At 46.1% G+C, this 21,850-nt stretch overlaps 1 protein-coding gene across 1 annotated transcript; it reads right to left on the bottom strand.

The window, feature by feature from the left end:
* Positions 1-8,843: 8,843 nt before the first annotated feature.
* Pygo1 (pygopus family PHD finger 1) lies at positions 8,844-21,419 on the bottom strand. The gene is made up of 3 exons (XM_051140443.1): positions 21,112-21,419; positions 10,926-11,011; positions 8,844-10,080 (listed from the first exon to the last, which is right to left on the bottom strand). The coding sequence occupies exons 1-3, from the start codon at positions 21,158-21,160 to the stop codon at positions 8,962-8,964; spliced, it is 1,254 nt and encodes a 417-aa protein (XP_050996400.1). The 5' UTR covers positions 21,161-21,419; the 3' UTR covers positions 8,844-8,961.
* Between the last annotated feature and the right edge of the window lie 431 nt (positions 21,420-21,850).

Genomic DNA, 21,850 nt, shown 5'->3' with positions numbered 1-21,850 from the left:
TGTATGTATGTATGTATGTATGTATGTATGTATGTATATTCCAAAGTTCTGAGATTAAAGGTGTGTGCCACCATGACCACTAAGCAGTTTCTTTTAAATTTTATTTATTTTCTATGTTTGGGTGTTTTGCCTATATTTCTGTGTATCACATTACGTTCATGCAGTGCCCACAGAGGCCAGAAGAGGGCATCATATCCTCTGGAACTGAAGTTACAGAAGGTGCCAAGATGCTGTGTGGATGCTGGGAATTGAACCCCAACATTTGGACGACCAGCCAGTGCTCTTTTCCATCTCTCTAGCCCCCACTCCTAACTCCACCCCACCCCTCCCCAAACCACCTTCTTGATCCTGGTGTTTCCCCCTACAAAGTATTTAGTTGTATGTTTCTGCGTTACTTACAATGTTATAGTTGCTTAACCTTCTGCTCTACCTCTGTTCTTTGAAGGGAAAAAAATGTATATATCAGGTCCTAACCGAGGCCAAAGCCACCCTTGGCCTTCTGCTGGCTCTGTTTCATCCAAAGCCAATGCCCTCACACCTGCCCGTCCTAATGAGAGAGAAAGAACTCTTAAAATAACCAGGCCTTCTCCTTAAAAACTACCTTTATTTAAGAGAATGTGAAATACAGCAACGCCACAGGACACAGACTTACAGTACATATTATTCAAGAAAGTCTGCACACATCCTTTCCACTAGTACTGAGGCTACAGGTGGACAGTCCCTACAAAGAACACAGGTGACACATGCATCTTCCTGAAAACAATGGTGACGAGGACATTGCCTGACGAGAAAATAAGAGTCTCTGCTTGTCTTACAACTATAGAATAAAGCACTAATGCGTGGAAGACATGTTCAGTGTTAAACTCCAGCACACTGTTTGGGCGGAGGGAACCGAGTAGAACAGAGGAACTGCAGAAGTTTAGGATCTCTGAGGAGAGAGATTTATAATTAAGAATGTAATAGATTTAACACTAAGAAGGCTTTTAAAAATTATCCACAAGCTGGGCACCTGTAATCCCAGCACTCAGGAGGCAGAGGCAGGCAGATCACTGTGAGTTTGAGGCCACCCTGGTCTACAAAGTGAGTCCAGGACAGCCAAGGCTACACAGAGAAACCCTGTCTCAACCCCTGTCCCCCCCCAAAAAGACTGGATGAGAGTTTTTGCTGTGCCATCCTGTCAGCAGTTAATAATAAAAAATACAGGGTATACCAGAACCAGTGTCCAGAGGTCTGATGCAGTCTCCGGTACATGAACGTAACCTAGGTACACATTCGAGTGGAAATATATTCACTGGTGTAGAAAATTCTTTCTAAGCTGGGCATGGTTCCAACAAAGAGTGTTTAAAAACTAGTGTTCTTAAATAAATACCTCAAAAAAAAAATGAACATGTGCTTTGCTGGTTAAATATTTTTAAAAATCCTGATTATGACTTTCACCATCAAACCTATCATCAGATAGGTTTGATAAATAACACTCAGGTCCTTTTACAGGGTCGTACACTCTAAATAAGTGAGAAGAGTTTTCATAGCCTAAAAATTACTATGATTAGCCTGGTGGTGGCACACGCCTTTAATCCCAGCACTCGGGAGGCAGAGGCAGGCAGATCACTGTGAGTTCGAGGCCAGCCTGGTCTACAAAGTGAGTCCAGGACAGCCAAGTCTACACAGAGAAACCCTGTCTTGGGGAAAAAAAATTACCTGGATTATCTCAGTAAATTCTTATTACTAGCGATTGTTGCCATTATTTTGGTTTTGGCACTGTGGCTATTGCTTTCAGCTAGTCATGAGCTGAGAGAATGTCTAGGAATCATGCCTGCAGGTGGGTGGACTCTTCCCTTCCTGAGACAGCCTTGCTGTGTCTGCAACTCCAGAGCTTCCCGCTTCAGGTTCTGAACACTGGGTTATGGGCTCACATCACCATGCTGAACAGGTTAGCACTTTTAGATTTATTTATTGTGTTATGAATGCTAGGAGCTGCCACCACCAAACCTGGCTCCTCCCACACCTCAAAGCCATCGGAGCCTTTACTAACTAACCCATACGCACTGACGTTTCACTTACTTCATAGAGTAGCTCAAAACATGCCAGCATTGGACATTATTAGAATTACATAGTAATTTCCTTTGCCATAGGAATAAAGGTTGGACAAAGTCTGAGAACCTTTTATTTTCCAATTTGAATTACAATAACTTTGCCACAGACCACAGCACTGGTGCATGTATGACTTAGGACGCACACTTAGAACAAAAGGAGAACCTACTGCCAAAATACATGTCACCAATGTGGAACAACTGTTCAAGTCACATACGTCATGATAAGAAGCAGGACTCTTTTTTATAAAAGATAATATCTTAGCTAACAAGCAATACCACCTACACCCCCACAGAACAGGAAAGCTACAGGTATGCGGAGAACTGTTGATAAAACTCAGGTACCGTGTAAGTGAGAATGGATGCAGGCGGGGTTTCCTGCCCATGGTTTTCATTGAGTTTTGGATTACATGCAGGCAAGTGTCCGATGTGCTGAGGTCCTGGCTTACACATAGCCTTCTTCCATCCCCCTTTGACCATCTGAGTCGGCAGACGAGAAGGCTCTGCTGGCCTCCACGCTCCGGTACCTCCAAACTCCCATCACAGAACCACCAAGACTCAGTCAATGCAGATGTAGTATTGTACACGAGTACATGGGAGAGAGACAGTGTGCGCGCGAGAGGAAGTTACTAAAAATTGGAGGTGAGAAGGGAGGCTCTGAGCTCAGGGAAGCTGTGAAAAGTCCAGTCTGAGGAAAGTAGTCGGGAGACAGGGGCAGCTGATTTGCAAACACTGCTTCCTGTGGGGCCCGGGATGAGGCCACGTGGTGGGAGATGTTGGGCGTCGGAGATTCCAAAGGCTCTTTGAAAGTGGAAACAAAGTAACGTCCCAGAATGTTCATTTGTATCTTGGCAGAAAATGCTCTTAAAATCCAGACACCCAACACTACACAAAGAAACCATATCGTTTCCTTTTCTTTTCTTTCTTTCTTTCATCTTTTTGAGATAGTTTTATGTAGCCCAGGCTAGCCACAAACCTGCTACACAGCTGAGGATGACCTTGAGCTTCTGATCCTCCTGCCTCCACCTCCCAAGGGCTGGAATCACAGGGGTACCACCGCCTCCACCTCCCAAGGGCTGGGATCACAGGGGTACCACTGCCTCCACCTCCCAAGGGCTGGGATCACAGGGGTACCACTGCCTCCACCTCCCAAGGGCTGGGATCACAGGGGTACCACTGCCTCCACCTCCCAAGGGCTGGGATCACAGGGGTACCACTGCCTCCCATTTTGTGTGGTCCTGGGGATGGAACCCAGGTTTCCTGCTTCCTAGGCAAGCGCTCTACTGACTGAGCCACATCCCCAGCTCATAAAGCAACTTCTAATGAGTGGAAAGATGAGGGAAGCTGGAGCTTCCTGGAGGAGAAAAGACAGCAGATGCTAAGAGCACGAGTAGGAACCACCCACGCCAGTGAACTCAGCCTTTCCTAAAGACAGCTTCAGGAGACGGAAGCCAGTGGTGCTTTCTCTCTTTCACTGATGTGTGATCAGGAGAGGTAACTACATTACATTTTAAGCCTTCATGGCCTTCCCTAAGAATCTGACCTTCTCGTACCGACTTTCTAACTATTATTTACAAACAAGCTCTGCAAGCCTGGTTCATTTTCAATGTTTTAAATTAGGAAAGCCTAAAACAGCACACATGTACATGCACACAAAACCTCTCTACATTACAAAAAAAGAAGCTCTACACAACCTAGAACCCCCTTTAAAATCTGCTGCTCATGTATCCGCTTAGCACTCTTATCAGCCCATGGACGGGAGAAATGCTGGCATGCTGATTTGTTCCAGACAGGTTTGAATGAATATCAGATGAAGTTGCTTCATATTTTTTTTTAGGGTGGTAAGTCATAAGATTGCATGGTAACTAATATTATTAAGACTTTTCCCTATCGCTAGGCAGAGTTGGATGTCTGAAAAACAAAAACAACAAAAGACAGCAAAACTCAAAACCTGATGTCAATATATTCTGCTTACTACACAGAATAAACACCAATGCAGGAAAACCTCACTTCCTGTATGTAACCTTCTAATTTGGGCAACAGGGACCACAAAAGCAGCATTGTCCACCCAGAGGAAGACACTGACCACAAATCTAATACTAAATATTCTATTTGAACACTGGCTTATTTTCTTTGATAAGCTAAACTGCTTCCGTGTTTTTGTATCCGGGGCGATCTGAAGCATCAGGGAATAAGCAAGGAAACTTCTTAGAAAAGAATTAACGCAGCGGGGCGTGGTGGCGCACGCCTGTAATCCCAGCACTCGGGAGGCAGAGGCAGGCGGAGCGCTGTGAGTTTGAGGCCAGCCTGGTCTACAAAGTGAGTCCAGGACAGCCAAGGCTACACAGAGAAACCCTCTCTCGAAAAATAAAACAAAAAACAAAGAGTAAAGTTTTATTAGTATTAGTATTATTAGTGTGTGTGTGTGTGTGTGTGTGTGTGTTCTATGTTTCAAAATCTGCACACACAGCTAGAGAGATGGCCCAGGGATTAAGAGCAGTGCCCCAGGCTCAAATCCTAGTTCGCACGTGGTAGGCTCAAATGCTAGGTCCCACGTGCATGTGCAGTACCCACGGTGACCAGAAGAGGGTATCAGATTCCCCCATGACTGGAGTTGCATGTTTGAGAGCTGCCATGTAGGTGCAGGAAATGGAAGCTGGGTCCTTGGCAGCAGTAAGTGCTCTTAATGGCCAGGTCATACCCCAGCACCAGAACTGATGCCTCAAAACTTCATCAGTATCTTGGCCTTGCTGAGCAAGCCAAGGTTAACAGTGAGCAAGCACAACTGGAGATTAGGAGTACTATGCACAGTGAGAAGAGGCCTTTCTGTGGAGAAAAGGGTGAGACAAGAAAGCACACAGCTCTACCCGCACTTCTTCGTCCTCTGATGCATCTTTAAGGTTGGGAGCTGTTTATCACTTTTTCTAAGAAAGCTGTGTCAATCTGTGTAATAGACATCTTTGGGTAAAAGGAGACAAATTTTCTGGCCATGTTCATAATTCATCACTTTTCCTCAACAAAAAAGCATCTCTACATTTTTTTTTATAACATTTTATAGTATTTTGTACAGTCAAATGTGTAACTAATGATAAAACAAGTTTAAACCTGTGAAGACAGTCATCAGCTATGATGACAGTGTGTCGAGACTCATGGCAGAAACAAACATGGGGCTTTTCTTTCCCTTTTTTTCTTTTTTAAAACAGGGTCTCAATATGTAGCCCTGGCTGTCCTGGAACACAGAGATCCTCCTGTTTCTGCCTCTCCTGGTTTTTCTTTTCTTTTCTGTTTTTGTCTTTGCCCTTTTTAGAGAAAAGGTTTCTCTGTGTAGTCCTGGCTGTCCCCGCACTCACTCTAGACCAGGCTAGCCTCAGACTCAGAGATCTACCTGCCTCTGCCTCCTGAGTGCTGGGACTGAAAGTGTGCACTAGCTAGCTTTTCTGATATTTACAGATTCCTACTGTGATGTTTGGTAAATGTAAAGCATGTGAAATTCATCTGTATTTTTTTAAAGCAATGACTTAGAAATAAAAATGAAATAATCATCTTATAAATCGTATGTCCTGCCAGGCTGTGGTGGCGCACGCCTTTAATCCCAGCACTTGGGAGGCAGAGGCAGGTGGATCTCTGTGAGTTCAAGGCCAGCCTGGTCTACAAAATGAGTCCAGGAGAGTCAAGGCCAGACAGAGAAACCCTGTCTTGGAAAACCAAAAAAAAAAAAAAAAAATCATATGTCCCTAGAGATCATTTCATCCTCACAAAGACAGCTAGCCACTAAAACCATCAGCAATTAAAGGCTTATCGAACCGAATAACCCATTGCAACAATAACCAAATCAATACTACCACAGTGAAATGTCAACGCCTGAGAGCACCAGCCATCCTCTCCCACTCAGTACAGAGTCAGGACCTAATGCTAGGAGTGAGCACACAGTGTGAAATATGTACTTTCTCAAAAGTTAGGCCTCAAGGAGCTAGAGATGGCTCAGAGGCTAAGGGTATGTACCACTCTCGCTGAGGACCAGAGTTTGGTTCCCAGTACCCACTACAGGCTGCTCACCACCGCCTGTGGCTCCAGCAGAGGTTTTAATGCCCTCTCCCGGCATCACGTGTATCGCACCCACACATAGATACACATAATTAAAAAAAAAAAAAACCTTTAAAAATTCAGCACTCAAAAGGATTTCAAGAAAAACAAACCCAGATCTTTAAGCATTTTAGAGTTCAGTTCTAACAAAAATAACAGCCTGAGACTATGTGGTCACATTGTCCTGAACACCAGTACACGGCAGGCAGTGCCATCCTGTGCTCGGCTTCCTGCAAGTGCTCACGTTTGCACCCAAAGAGATATTAGTTTCAAAGCTCATTGCCATTTTATTTCCTAAAATTGTGATGATATATATATATATATATATATATATATTGGTTTTTTTGAGACAGGATCTCTCTGTGTAGCCTTGGCTGTCCTGGACTTGCTTTGTAGACCAGGCTGGCCTCAAACTCAACAGCGATCCACCTGTCTCTGCCTCCTGAGTGCTTGATGATATATATTACACGATTACCCAGGTCTAGCCAGTCAAAGGTAGATGGAGAAGACTTTGTATCACCTTTTTCTGTAAGAAACTGTTCTGTATGTCTAAATTAAAGCACTCTGTTTTCCCCCACTCCAAAGTACTGTATATTTTTTAAAGTTTAAGTCAATGATAATCTACATAGGAAACACCATTTTCTACCAACAGATATTAAATGTCTAATATTCACAAAATTCATCATTCTGTCAACTGCATAAATTATTCAAGCCCTATAGTTACTTAATTGGGGTAAGCTGTTTTTTAGAAAACAGGTCCAAATGATAAAAAGCTAGTTTTCCAATAAACAATGCTCTAGGGATGAGGGTGGGTGACAAAGCTCACGGTTCTGTCAGTTAACTATGTGTGGAAACATGTGAGGTACAGTCCCACTGTGTCAAAGGATGGCTTCTGAGCATTACACCTTTAACCCCAGCACTCAGGGAGGCAAAGGCAGGTGGGTCTCTGTGAGTTTGAGGCCAGCCTGGTCTACAGAGCAGGCTCCAGGACAGCCAAGGCTACACAGAGAAACCCTGTCGCAAGCCTATCCCACCCCCACCCCCACCCCCTGCCAAAAAAACATTAAAGACAGAATATTTCTTTATTTACTTTTAAGTGTGTGGGTGTTTTGCCTGCATGTATGCCTGTGTGCAATACGTGGAGGTCAGATGATATGGGATCTTCTGGAACTGGAGACACAGATGGTTGTGAGCTGCCACATGGGTGCTGCCAATCACATTCCGGTCCTTCAGAAAACCTGCTGGTTCTCCTAACTGCTGCCCTCAAGTCAAACATCTTCCCACACCTTAGGTTTCTGGATAACCACTGTCCCCCTCCCTTCAAGCTCACTGTCGCAATGATCTCCTCTGAGATTATCACAGTGTTTAGAGGGTTTAAATTTTCAATTGCTCTTAATTATTGTGTTTTAAGATGTTTGTATTTTATGTGTATCTGTGCATGCACGGACACATTTGTATGTACACATGGTATGTCCAGTGCCTAAGGCCAAGGGAGGACACCAGATCCCCTGGGCCTGACGATACAGGCAGTTGTGAGCTGCCCAGTGTGGGTTCTGGAAACTGAACCCAGGTCCCCCCTCTGCAAGAGCAGCAAGAGCTCTGGCATGCAGAGCCAGGCCACCAGTCCCCCGTCCAGAACTTTCTATGGTCGCACTGATAGTAAGTGGCAGAGCACGGTTAGAGCTGGCTATCAGTACCTACTGTCATACAGATGAGTTGTTTACTGTGGTCACAGGTTGTCCATCCGGTGCTAAGGTCTCTCGGGAGCATCCCCACGCTGTCCTGCACAGCAGAAACGACTAAGCCTGAAGGCTGAAGCACCGCTCCAGGGAGCTGTGGCCTGGGTTTTGAACTTCCCTGAGGTTCATTTTACGAACTCAGATCTCCAGAACATCCCTCCAGCCGGCACTGCTTAGTCCCTGTAGGCCACACTGCTGCTCTCTCATCTCAGTCTGCCCCAGCTTAGAAGCGCGTAGGAGAAACGGTTCACAACTGTGAGGACATTGCATTACCATATGGAGAACACTAACAGAAACCTGAATAACTGACCAGTTGAGAGCATAGCGGCAGCGTAATTCTAAAGGGCACACGTGAGAACAAATGTTAGACCAGCTCTACCGAAACCAGCAAGCACGTATTAGCAGGTTCGTGGGGCACAACCTACCAGGTAACTAGCAATTAGTACTGGGACTAGACTATATGCTATGATCCATGTCTGTCTTGGACCTACGGAGATATCCCAAAAAGACTGATTAGAGCAATGAAATTCACAGATTTCAAAGACCCTAGCAGAGGAGGGATCAGGTATCAAATTCTAACAACAACAACAACAACAACAAAAACCATTTAAATCCATTAAAAACATATACATCCCCCATGTAATCCCTACACCGACTGTATTCAGAGAACATGTTAAATTGATCTACTCTCGTCTAAATGTGGACTATCACATGGTCAAAGTTTAGCATTAGTATACAGTTTTCAACGACTAATTTTAAAAAGTTACAACTTGCCTACCTTTGTCATATATTATTTTGAAGCTTCAAGAGGCTTTTATGTTTATGATAAATTAACAGTGAACATTTATTTATAAATGTCTCTACAGCATCCCCCCCCACATTAACCTCATTTAAGACAACAAATAAAAACAATTAAACGAAGCAAATGTTAGTAAGAACTAGTATTTTTCTGTGTGCATTTAAAAAAATAACGTTGAACATTAAAATCCTATGTTGCCAAATCTCTGCTCTACACAGAAAAACGAACCCACGTTGGTTGAGAGCTGCGCTCAGGTATCACCGCCCACGGCAGGGGGGCCAAAGGCCTCTCTAGTGCGCATCAGCTGGACATCCTTGTCCGCCATGCACGTGTCACAGCCCCACACTGCAGACGCCTCGGCTGTCAGGAGCCCATAGGCTGTCTCGGTCATTCCGGTGCAGATGCGATGAAACCATTTCTGACAAGAGGCCTCGCACAGGATGGCATCCTGGTCGTCATTCACCTCGTTTGTACAAATCCCACACGGGTACACGGGGTCGGAAGACGAGTGGCCATGCCGGCCTGGGTGCAGGGAGAACTTGCGGCTCTTGTCGGTGGTGCACAGGTCGGCCCCGGCCCTGGGCTGACGGGGCTTGGTCTGGGTCCCGTTGGCGTGGTTGTTGGTGGCCTCTGCACTACCCGAACGGCTGTTCTCTTGGACGGCGTTGTTTCTGTTGGCATTTTTTAGCTCGACGTTACTCTGATTGGCTGGGTCCTCCATATTTAAGTGAGGTGGGTGAGTGGCGGAATTCTGATTCGTGGCTTTGGCTGTCCCTTGAGTAAAGTCTTGCTTGGGAAGTGGCGCTTTTGCTTGACCAAATGTGTTTGGGGGTGGGATAAAAGAATGATTAGATTCTAACGGAGAGGTAAAATTTGAATTATTTCCAGGGACAAAATTAGATGCCAGGTCAGGGTTAGACACTTGGCCAGCATTCTGTGGGGGAATCTGACTGAAGTTTTCAGCAGAGCCTTGTCTAAAATGCTGACCGGGCATGCTAATGTCCTGAGTCAGCACATTATTGTAAGGTGGGTTTCCAAAACTTGAGTTATCGTGTGGCCCAAAGTTAAAAGCATGAGGCCGGTTAAAGCCCATGCCCAACGGATTCTGAGGGAACGGATGTGGTTGATTCCTGAGTGAGTAAGGACCACAGTAGGGGGAAGACATTCTTGGAGGGACGTGGGGCGGCATTCTGAATGTGCTGTAGCCTCCAAAGCCAGGATAACCAGGGCTGAGATACGGATTGGATGTAGGCAGTGGTTTATAGGAAACAGTGTTGTAGTTGTCATCAAAGGGATTGGCAGCCACTAGATGGTCGGCGTTTGGATTTGGTGGTGGCGCATACTCAGACAACGGAGGAAAGGAAGGCCCCTGCAAAGAGAACACAAAGGGAAAACAGTCTTGATGCAAATTTAGTGTCTTCAATTGCTCTTCCCAATGTTTATATTTAATTATACTTGATAAAAAACCATCTATGGAGCTGGAGAGATGGCTCAGTGGTTAAGAGCACTTACTGCTGCTCACTCAGAGCACCTAAGTTTGGCCCCCAAAGCATGCATCACAACCATCTTTAATTCCAGCTCCAAGGGATCTAACACGCCCTCAGGCCTTTACCAGCACTGGCACTCAGGTGCACATACCCACAATAGTTACACAGACATATACATAATTTAAAATTATTTATTTATATATATATGTATGTGTGTGTATATATATATATATACATATATATATATATAAGTTTTTCTTACAATGCAAAGCTGCCAATAACACCCTCTGCCTTTTATTTATTTTGATTTTATTTATTTATTTATTTATTTATTTATTTATTTATTTGAGACAAGGTTTCTTTCTGTAGCCTTGGCTGTCCTGGACTCACTTTGTAGACCAGGTTGGCCTTGAACTCACAGTGATACACCTGCCTCTGCCTTTCCTTACTAAGGAAAACATCAGGACTGGAGACAGAGCTCGGCAGTTAAGAGCACTTACTGCTCTTCCAGAGGACCTGAGCTAAGTTCCCAGCACATACTGCAGGTGGCTCGTAACTGCCTGTAACTTCAGCTCTGATATATGAGAAACCCTCTTCTGGCCTCCCCGGATACCTGCACTCATCCGCATAGAGACACACTAACAAACAACAAACAAGCAATAACAACAAAACCCAGATCTTAAAAAGAAAAATAATTTTAAAAGGAAAAAAAAAAATGTCACTTTACCTGTGTGCTGGCCTTGCGTTTCTTCTTATCTGGGCTTCCAAGTTGTATATTTGGCCCTCCTAACCCATCCAGTCCACTGTCACCACCTACAAAACAAAACAAAACAAAACAAAAAATCCTGATAGCATTCCCACGTGAACGTCAAACCGTCTCAAATATCTCATAGTAATATTACTTAGTCAGGGTAGGAAGACGCAGGGGCAGGAAGCCGGAAGGAGAGCCTCCCCCAGGAACCTAGCACCACAGTGCTGAAGGTTGCCTTCCCCTTCCTCCCCAGCTGCAAGGCTGCAGCTCTCCAGGACTTAAGCCCTGGTCTGCCCTCATCAGAGTACCATTTCACCCAAGGCATCTCTGGAGCATCCTATAATTTCACTTAACAAAAGACAAAGGAAAAGAATTGAACAAAAAATGTTTCTAGCCAACCTTTTGAGACATAAGGGGAGCCATTAAACTGGTTCACGTAACTAAAACAAAGACAATTAACAGCTCTCTCTCTTGAGGAGCCCACTCCTACCCTTGGGCATATCACTGATTTTTTTCAAAGCCCCTCATTTCTCCTATCTTTCTCACTTCAAGTTTACTTGAAGATATCTTTAATAAAACCTCTAACTATACGTCATGCCGATTAACCCTGAAATTCTTTTTTCAGCATCAAAGCCACTGATCCCAGTTTAGCCTAAGTTGAGCACCTTAACCAATTAAAGGAACCCTCACTGAGGCTGCTGACAAGATCTATTTTATTTACTGTTTTTGTTCTGATTACTATTTCGTGTGTGTGTGCCACCAGCTGTGTGTAAAGGTCAAACGACAACTTGAGTGAGTTGGCTCTTTCCACTGTGGAACTGGGATCAAACTCAGGTTGGCGTTTTTTGTTTGTTTGTTTGGTTGGTTTGGTTTTTTTTTTTTGTTTGTTTGTTTGTTTGTTTGTTTTTCAAGACAGGGTTTCTCTGTGTATCCTTGACTGTGTTGGACTTGCTTTGTAGACCACGCTGCCCTCAAACTCACAGTGATCTGCCAGTCTCTGCCTCCCAAGTGCTGGGATTAAAGGTGTGCGCCACCACCGCCTTGCCAACTCAGGTTGTTATGTTAAGGCCTATACCTTAACCCACTGAGCCATTTCAGCAACAACCAGTATCTATTATATTTATTCTGCAGTGTTATCTTCTTGTTGTAAGAAAGTGCTTGCTTTAATGAGAGAGGTGAGGCTACGGCTCAGCTCACGGTTTCAGAGGTTCAATCCTAGCTGTTTGGCCCATGCACTCAGTCACCACAGCAGTGGGGTGAAAGAAATGTAACACCTCAAGGTAAACAAGATGTAGAGGGAAATTAAGCAAGAGGGGACCAGGGTGGAGAGATGGTTCAGAGGTTAAGAGCACTGGCTGCTCTTCCAAAGGACCCAGGTTCTATTCCCAGCACCCACATGGTAGCTCACAGCTGTCTGTAATTCCTGTTCCAGGGAATCAGACACCATCACACAGCCATACATACAGTCAGAATATTAATATAATAAAATAAAATAAGTATTAATAAAAAAAGAAATAGAGGACCACATACGACTCTCAAAGGGGCAGCCTCATTAGGCCTGACCTCTTAAACCAGCACTCCCAGCTAGGAACCAAATGTTCAATACATGAGATGAGCCATTCAGCATCTAATCTCAGAGTTTCTGAGGGTTCAACTCTACAGGGTGGTCCCTCCAATCCTCCAGGTTCTAGTGACTCCAACTATATTTATTTATTTACTTGGGTTTAGTTTTTTTCAAGACAGGGTTTCTGCATGTGACTTTGGCTGCCCTGAACTCACTCTGTAGACCAGGCTGGCCTTGAACTCGCATCCATCCAGAGAAGCACCTCTGCCTCCCGAGTGCTGGGATTAAAGGCGTGCGCCACCACGCCCGGCCTGACTCCAACTTCTTTTTTTTTTTGTTTTTCACTAAATCCTGAATGTGGAAGTTTTCTGCAGTTATGTCTCCACGGTCCCCACTTTGCTTTTCTGGTTAGCCTCTTTCTTTCCTTGTTTTTTAAAAAATTTATTTATGTATTGTACGTGAGTACTTTATCTGCAGAAGAGGGCATCAGATCACATTGTAGATGGTTATGAGCCACCATGTGGTTGCTGGGAATTGAACTCAGGACCTCTGGAAGAGCAGTCAGTGCTCTTAATCTCTAAGCCATCTCTCTAGCCCAACTGGACAATTTCTAACCAGACTTTTAATCAGTTGGCTATCAGCCACTAACTATGTGACGAGAGGCCTGTGGCCTCTGATTATACTTTGATGGTGAAGGTCAAATTTGCCCCAAGGATCTTGGTACCCCCAGTCATCAAGAAGTAGTCTAATGGTAACATTACCCTCTTTCTTGACTCCAGATTGTTTATTAATAATAAGCAAAATAAGGGGCAATGTAGGGTGAAAAGTCAGAGGTCACTACTGGGTTTGAAAACCCCCAGTCCCTGAGTTTGAAATCCTACCAATCCCTGGGCTTGAAATCCCACCAACCCTGGGCTTGCTCCAAGTTCAAGACTTGAAATCTCAACAGTCCCCACCCTGGATATCTCTTGGAAAAGTCCGCTGAAAGAAAACCTGCCTCCAGTCAGTTCCCTGCTGCTTCTCACCCGAGCAGGCGCAACCACCCTCTTGTATCTTTCCCAATAAATCTTCCATGTGAAGTTTGACTTGGCTCCCGACTGCCAGAATACCTTTCACTTCAAAGCAGCAACACCTGCACTGGGAAACCCGGGGCCCCCCCCCCCTCAGGGCAGCAACACTTCCCTGAGCGAAGCCCTTCCCTTCAGAGCCCCAACACTTACAGCAACCCCACCCCCAGCCCCCAGTAAATGCATATTTTTCAGTCTTGGAGGGTTTGGGTTGGAGTAGAGCAGAGCCTAGCACGTGCCTTGCACCAAGGGCCCTGCATGGGGTTTGATCCTCAGAAGTTCAACTCTTTCCTCCAAGTGAAGGCGGGACTATCATCCCGGGGAGTGCCGAAGTCTGTGTTTGCTCCACAGGCTCCACGCCTGGAGTGCATACACGTTTGCCATCCCAGCCTCTTTTGTTTTGTTGCTACCTCCATGATGATTTTAATATCCTATTGTGGTCACCTCCATTTGCCATCTGTGGACGACTGCTAAAACTGATTTGGTTTGTGTCTCCAGATCAGATACGGGATGAGAAGTAACTTAAGTCCCAACAGCGAGACACAAGCATGAAGTTAACGTGCCACATGCGTCTGTCTTGATATCACTGGGTTTATGTTCCTTCTCTGTATACGCTCTGAATGTACAGCGGTGTTTTTACAAAATCAAGACCCTTTAAAAGATTTTTTTAAAATTGTGTATAGATCTCTTGCTCACATGTATGTCTGTGTGCAGCCCTCGTGTGGGTGTTGGGAATCCAACTTGGTCCTCTAGACGAGCAACCAGTGCTCAGTGCTCTTAATTCCTGAGCCATCTCTCCAGCCTCACAATATTTTTTTTAAGTAACAGTATTAAAATGTGAAACTCAACAGCATTTCAGAGAACTACAAGAAAGCTAACTGAAGAGTAGTCTTTTCTGCATTAATGGACATCTTCCTTTTTCTTCTCTTTTTCGTTTCCTTTCTTTTTGAGACAGGGTCTTGTGTAGTCCAGGTTGGCCTTTAACTCACCATTGGGATGAGGATGGCCTTGAACGTCTGATCCTCCCGCCTTTACCTTCCCAGGGCTGGGATGATAGGCATGTGTCACTACTCTGAAATTATGCAGTGCTGGGAGTGGAGTCCAGGGCTTCCTTCATGCTAAGCAAACACTTTCATTAACTGAGCCACATTCCAGCTCAAGTGTTTTTTTGTTTTGTTTTGTTTTGTTTTTGTTTTTCGAGACAGGGTTTCTCTGTGTAACCTTGGCCATCCTGGACTCACTTTGTAGACCAGGCTGGCTTCGAACTCACAGCGATCCGCCTGCCTCTGCCTCCCGAGTGCTGGGATTAAAGGCGTGCGCCACCACGCCCGGCCTTAAGAGTTTTTTTTTTTAAAGGACCCTTTACAGTGGTTCTAAACCTTCCTAGTGCTGTAACCCTTTAATATAAATCCTCATGTTGTGTGGTGACCCCCAGCCATAAAATTATTTTCATTGCTACTTTAACTATGTATTATTTTTGTTGATGTTAGCTACTGTAACTGTAGTTTTGCTATTGTTACAAATTGTAATGCAAATATCTGTTTCTCAATGGTCTTAGGTAGCCCTTCTAAAGGAGTCAAGACCCCCAGGTTGAGACCACTGCTCTAGGACTTGAGACAATTTAAGAAATATTAAAAGCTGGGCTTGGTGGCACACGCTTTTGATTCCAGCATTCAGGAGGCAGAGGCAGGTGGATCACTGTGAGTTCAAGGCCAGCCTGGTCTACAAAGCGAGTCTAGGACAGCTGCTGGAACAAATGAGCACCCTGAGGACCTCACAGACGCTCAGTCCTCAGCACCCATGTAGTGACTTACAATCCTCTTTAACCCCAGTTCCAGGGGATGCAAAGCTTTCTTCTTGCCTCTAAGGCATCCTGCACACACGTGGTGCACAGAGATTCATGCAGGTATGCACACTTGCACATAATAATGAATAAATCTTTTTTTTAAATCAATGCTGAGTGTGGTGGTGCATGCCTTTAAGCCCAGCACTCACAGAGGCAGGTGGATCTCTGTGCATTAAGAGGCCAGCCTAGACTACAAAGTGAGGAGTCCAGTCAAGGCTACACAGAGAAACCATGTCTCGGAAACAAACACAAACAAACAAACAAAATCTTTTGCGTCCCTCACAAATCCACTCTTTTCTCTATGCATGTGGCAGACCACTCAGCACTCCTCCTCTGACAGCTCGCTTACTCTGTTTCACAGTCTTTCCCACCCGTCTCCCACATGTTAGCGTTTTTCAAAGTTTGTGACCTCAAGGGTCTTGGTTCTCCTGGGTAAGCCTCTGTGTTCCCAAGACATTAATTAGTTTTCACCTGTTTACCTATGACTTCCAGATCTCTATTTCTGGCTTAAACTATTGGCTTCAGTTACAAGCCATGCCAGGCATATTTACTGCACACCCTGGAATACCCTGGGGGGCGAGGGGAGGCTGGATCAACAGATTTAGAGTCAACCTCCTATTCCTGATGACGTGCTGAGCCATGAACAGCCCAACGTTAAACATGGGAACCTTCCCCTCCCCTGTTCTCCCACTAGCTCTTCCGCCTCTATTTCTCCAACCTCAATCCTAACTGTCCACATGTCCATCTGAGTGGGGCATGCACATCTTCTGTTAGCACATTACAGCACTTCTCTGCTATTATTTCCCTAGACGCCACACTGTTTCTTACGTTACTGCTAACTCCCATAACAGCATGAATGTTCCAAACCCCGTCTATATTTCTGATTCCTATTTCTCTTCCTCTGTTCTTTTGGGGTTCCCTCTCCCAAGATTAAGCCTCCATGGGAATTCTTTTTTTAATATTCTTGTTTTTGTAGAGACAGGGTCTCATACTACAGGTGGCCTCTACCTTACCACATAGCCATTGATGACCTTGAACTTCTCTCCCCACCCCCTGCTGTTTTTTTAAATAATTTATTTATTTTTATTGTATGTGCATTGGTGCTTTGCCTGCATGTATGTCTGTGTGAGGGTGTCAGATCTTGGAGTTACAGACAGTTGTGAACTGCCATGTGAGTGCTGGGAATTGAACCCAGGTCCTTTGGAAGACCAGTCAGTACTCTTAACCGCTGAGCCATCTCTCCAGCCCCCTTGTTTTTTGTTTTTTGAGACAACTCTTTGCATTGGCCTGGCTGTCCTGGAACTCACTATGTAGAGTAGATTGGACAAGTTTTTAAAATCAGTTTTCTTCCTTCTACCTATTTGGGAATTCTATGAACCCAACTCAGGTGGTCATCAGGGTTACATAGCAAATGCCTTCACCTGCTGAGCCATCTTACTTACTTTTTTTTTTTTGGTTTTTTGAGACAGGGTTTCTCTGTATAGCCTTGGCCATCCTGGACTCACTTTGTAGACCAGGCTGGCCTCGAACTCACAGCGATCCACCTGCCTCTGCCTCCCGAGTGCTGGGATTAAAGGCGTGCGCCACCACGCCCGGCTCTTACTTACATTTTTTAAAGATTTCTTTTTATTTTAAATTTTGTGTGTATGTGTGCGTGTGCATGCGTGCACACAGGTTCCCTTGGAAAGCAAGAGGCACTGGATCCCCTGGAGCTGAGGTTTCAGGCCCTTGGAAGCCATCAAGCCACCCCTCCAGCCCCTACACTACTTTCCTTCTTTTGCTCTCCCTTTTCTTTCTGAAACACGGTCTCTCTGCATAGTCCTGGTCGTCCTGGAACTGCTCACCTCAAACTCAGAGGTCCGCCTGCTCCTGAATGCTGTGATTAAAGGCATGGGCCACCATTGCCCGGCTACATTACTTTCTTAACTATCCTTTAAGGTTCCGGAGAGATGGCTCAGTGGGTTAGAGCACACGCCACTCTTGCAGGGGCCAAGAGTCTGGTCCTATCATGTATATCAGGCTCTCACAACTGCAACTTTATCTCCAGGTATCATGTGCCCTCCTACTTTGGTTTGTTTGTTTTGTTTTGTTTCGAGACAGGGTCTCTCTGTGTAGCCCTGGCTGTCCTGGACTCACTTTGTGGACCAGGCTGGCCTCCAACTCACAGCGATCCATCAGCCTCTGCCTCCTGAGTGCTGAGATTAAAGCGTGCACTACCACGCCTGGCCTACCTTTTATTTTTATTTTTGGTTTTTGAGACAGGGTTTCTCTGTGCAGCCTTTGCTGTGCTAAACTCACTTCGTAGAGTAGTAAGCTGGCCTTGAACTCACAGCAATCTGTCTGTCTCTGCCTTCCCAAGTGCTGGGACTACAGGCGTGCATGACTGTGCTCGGCTATGCCCTCCTACTTTTAAGCTCACTGATATTCCCACGGGTGCAGGCACCCCCTTCACATATACACATAATTTGAAATAAAACAAATCTCCTTTAAAAAACAATTCATTTTAATAGAAATATGTGTATCTCACACACACACACACACACACTAACAGGAATTTAATGAAATCTTTATGATACATACGAAGTAAACACCTATTACAAAGGTCTGCCTGTAAAAAACAAGTGACGGGTACTCTGAGAAGCTTAACTGGAAATTTTATGCCCCACTAAAGCCACAGTGCAACAGTCTCAAAAATTATTTAAATTACAAAAAAGTTCCAGGGCAGCTAATTTCAACCAGATGACACCTCAGAAAAGCTCAGGTAGCAGCTGGGTGTGCTCATGTATGCCTGTAGTCCCCACACTCAGGAGGCTGAGGCAGGGCCCTGCCTGGAGTTTGAAACAGTTGTACCACACAACATGAGCCAGTTTTAAAAAAACCAAATAGCCAAGCAGTGGTGTGTACACTTGTAATCCCAGCAACACTCCAGAGGCAGAGGCAGGTGGATCACTGTGAGTTTGAGGTCAACCTGGTCTACAAAGTGAATCTAGGACAGCCAAGGCTACACAGAGAAACCTGTCTTGAAAAAACAGAGTTTTTTGTTTGGTTGGTTTGGTTTTTTTAGTTTTTCAAGACAGGGTTTCTCTGTGTTATCTTGGCTGTCCTGGACTTACTCTGTAGACCAGGCTGGCCTCCAAGTCAGAGAACCACCTGCCTCTGCCACCACTGCCCAGCAGAATACAAAACTTTTATGGATTATGAACCAATTAAAAATATCTGTTAAATTAATGTATTTTGAAATGAATTATCATAAAAATACTCCCTATGCAGTAAAAATATTGACTGTGTTTTAAGAAGCGTTTTCTTCTATTTTAGGATTTTAACTCTTAGAATATTATTAATCTGAAAACTGAGCCAACTCCTTACTGTTGATGTGGCTGCAACGTCAACAAAATAAAGGATTATTTATTATATATATATATTATTATTATATGTTACACACGATAACTAGCATTACATTTGCTTAGGACAGACAGATAAGACCAAAGGTATAAACTCAACAGCTCTTTCTTTTCCATTAAGCAATTTATAATAATAGGCGAAGTTGTACTGTAAAAATCTCGGGGGAAACATGCATCTCAGAAAGGTGTGTTCCTGAAAGGCTTTGGCAACTCATAGTTACAAACAACACAGGACTATACTATTTCACCAGGCCTGATATTGTAGCACACACTTTGAATCCCAGTGTTCCCTGCAAAGGCAGGGGGATCTCTATGAGTTCCAGGCTAGCCTGCTCTACATAGTCAGTTACAGGATAGCCAGGGCTACATAGTAAGACCCTGTCTCAAACAAACAAACTCACAACAAAAATGCACCAAGTGAAAGGCTTTATGACATGAATCCTTTAAAAGCGATGCTCTGCTCTAAGTTAAAACTTTTGCTTACATGACTAGAACGTTCTCTCTCTCTCTCTCTCTCTCTCTCTCTCTCTCTCTCTGCATGCGGAGACTGCTTTCCAACTTACCCATTACAGTGGGGTCTCTCACTTTAAACCAAAGACCACCGAGGCAGCCAGGGGAGCTGCCACACCCACCTGGCATTTACTTGGGTGCTGGGAACCTGGGTTCAGGTCTTCACTCTTGTTGGGCAAGTGCTTTCCCACTGAACCATCCACGAAGCTCTAGAAAAGGGGATGTCTACCTAGACATTGGAGAGACCACCTTCTGGATCCCACAGCCCCGCTGTCATGAGGCAGTTCAGCCATGTTCACCCTGGAGTCACACTAAACTTGTATGCCTATAGGAAATCTATCTTACCATTTACTGACTTATGTATACCTTACCTTTGTTTTCAGATAGAAAGATTGTTGAAGTAGCCTTCCCTTCAGTCTTATTTTCTATGCAGCATCCAGACAGACCCCATTACAGACCCAACCACTGCTTTTCTGCAAAACTGTCCAGTACCTATATCAGAGTAAAACCCAAAGTCTATCTGCATACCTTCCTCCCTCCTCTTCTTCTTCTTTTTTTTTTTTTTTTTTTTGGACAGGGTCTCAGCATGAAGCCTTAGCTGGACTGTAACTCACTACGTAGACCACACTAGCCTCAAATTCACAGACATCCACAGGCCTCTGCCTCTGGAGTGTTGGAATTAAAGGTCTGCCCACCACAGCTGCCTAAAGCCAAGTCTTAATGACTCTCAAAGGCACTCTCCTCTGACCTCAGCTCCTTGTACCTGGCTGTGCCCGCTCACCTTGCCAGTTACCACAGCTCCCTTGTCACTGCTTGAACTGCTAACCAGACCCAAGTCTTTGTACCTTGGGTTCCCTTTGCCTGGAGTAGTGCCCTTCCCCTGGGTGTGACGAGCTATGCTATCTTCCTTTCACCCCAGGTGAGCCTTTGATCACCTTCTATATACTCCCAGCCTCGCCTCCCCATTGGGTTTTTTTCTGCCCCCATTCCCTGTTTCCATGTTCTGCACAGTGCTTCACCATGTGTATTGTTTACTGAGTGTGTGCACTCCTGCGTGAAGAGCATCGGCATTCTTGATTCACTGTTTCAACCTGTGCCAAGAACAGTACCTAGGACACAGTACATGCTCAACAAAATATTTGCACAATGAACAAACTTTGGGACTCTCAGACTTAGAAACCCATCGGGAGCTGGAAACAAGAGCTGGCGGGCATCCTCACATTCCCAGATGGTGTGTGGTGGTGGTATGTGTGTTTTAAACTTACATGCAGTACCTTTTGTTCAGTACGTTCTTTTCTCTGATTTTTCTGAGTCCGTAAGGCATTCGCATTCCTTGCTAGGTTTCAAGGAAGAAAACCAATGATATAGAAAGCTGATTTTGTAAGATTTGATTCTTAATCTTATTGGTTAATAAAGAAAACGCCTTCTGAATGTATCTAGTTTCTCTCCCTAAACTAAAAGAAAATATAGTGTGTGTATTGCCTTTTGAAGTGAGCTGCTTCCTCAAAGCGCTTCAACTCTCTGGCGGTGCAACTTAGTTTTCTGGGGGGGTGGGTATTGTTCGCGGGTGTCTCTTTTTCGCACTGAGGTGTCTATTGTGCTGTGTGGTGGGAAGCAGGAGAGAGGAGCCGGTAGGAAGGGATGCTGAGCGCCGCGCGTCTGCACACAAAGTGGGCACCCCTGGCGCCTGGGGCCGCGCACTTAGGCCCGGGCCGCCCCGCTGGCTTCCCGGTGGGCCCGCGCTCCCCCGATCCTCCCAACCCGGCTCCGTTACCTCGAACTCTCTTCAGCGCGATGGGCTCCTTGTCCTGTTCCGCTGACATTACCGACCGCCGCGCATGGCTCGCCCTGGGGCCGCGGGAAGCCGGTGTCTTTGATGCGGCGGCCCCTCCTCCTCCTATGGGTCCTCCTCCTGCTCCTCCGGGTCCTCCTCCTGCTCCCCGGAGTCCTCCTGGCCGAGCTGGGAGCTCAGGCCGGCCGGGCCGCAGGCCGACTTTGAAAAGTTTGCGAGGCAGCCGAGGCCTCGGGGCTCCGCAAGCTCGCGGGGGTTCAGCCGGGCTCCGCCGGGCTCAGGGCCGCGGCCTGGGGGCGGCGCCCGCGCCCGGCCCGCAGAAGACGCGCGCCCTGGGCCGCGCTGCGCTGCGCTCCGCCCGCGCGCGCGGGGGAGACGCGGCCTCCGCGGACACAAAAGCCCCCGGCCTGCAGCGGCCGCTCGAGGGACGTGGCGCGGCCCCGAGGCCTCCCCGCCCCTCTCGTGCTCTACAGCCCAGCACGGGGGCGGGGACCCAGGGCGCGCGGAGCTCCGCACCCTCACCCGCACCCGCACCGGGCTCCGGGGCCGTGGTCTCGCTGGGAGGCTGCGCTGCGCTCCCGGGGGCCGTGCGCGCCAGGCCCTGCGCTCACCCCGCGCCCTCCAGGGCCCAACACCTCGGGCTCTGCGTCTCCAGCCCGCGCCCCGCAGCTCAGGCTCCGCGCTCCTCGCTGCCCTTCGAGGCCCAAGACTCCCTGGCTCT

Source organism: Acomys russatus, chromosome 32 (assembly GCF_903995435.1).
Source record: "Acomys russatus chromosome 32, mAcoRus1.1, whole genome shotgun sequence".
Classification (NCBI taxonomy): Eukaryota; Metazoa; Chordata; class Mammalia; order Rodentia; family Muridae; genus Acomys; species Acomys russatus.
This window is presented reverse-complemented; position numbering and strand designations above follow the sequence as displayed.

What these genes read in the sequence shown, in the direction of transcription:
- Pygo1 (XM_051140443.1), bottom strand. Translation starts at nt 21,160, where the DNA reads ATGTCAGCGGAACAGGACAAGGAGCCCATCGCGCTGAAGAGAGTTCGA. An exon ending in CGCGCTGAAGAGAGTTCGAG is followed by an intron (nt 11,012 to 21,111) that starts GTAACGGAGCCG and finishes TTTGTTTTGTAG; the next exon opens with GTGGTGACAGTGGACTGGAT. An exon ending in AACGCAAGGCCAGCACACAG is followed by an intron (nt 10,081 to 10,925) that starts GTAAAGTGACAT and finishes TTCTCTTTGCAG; the next exon opens with GGGCCTTCCTTTCCTCCGTT.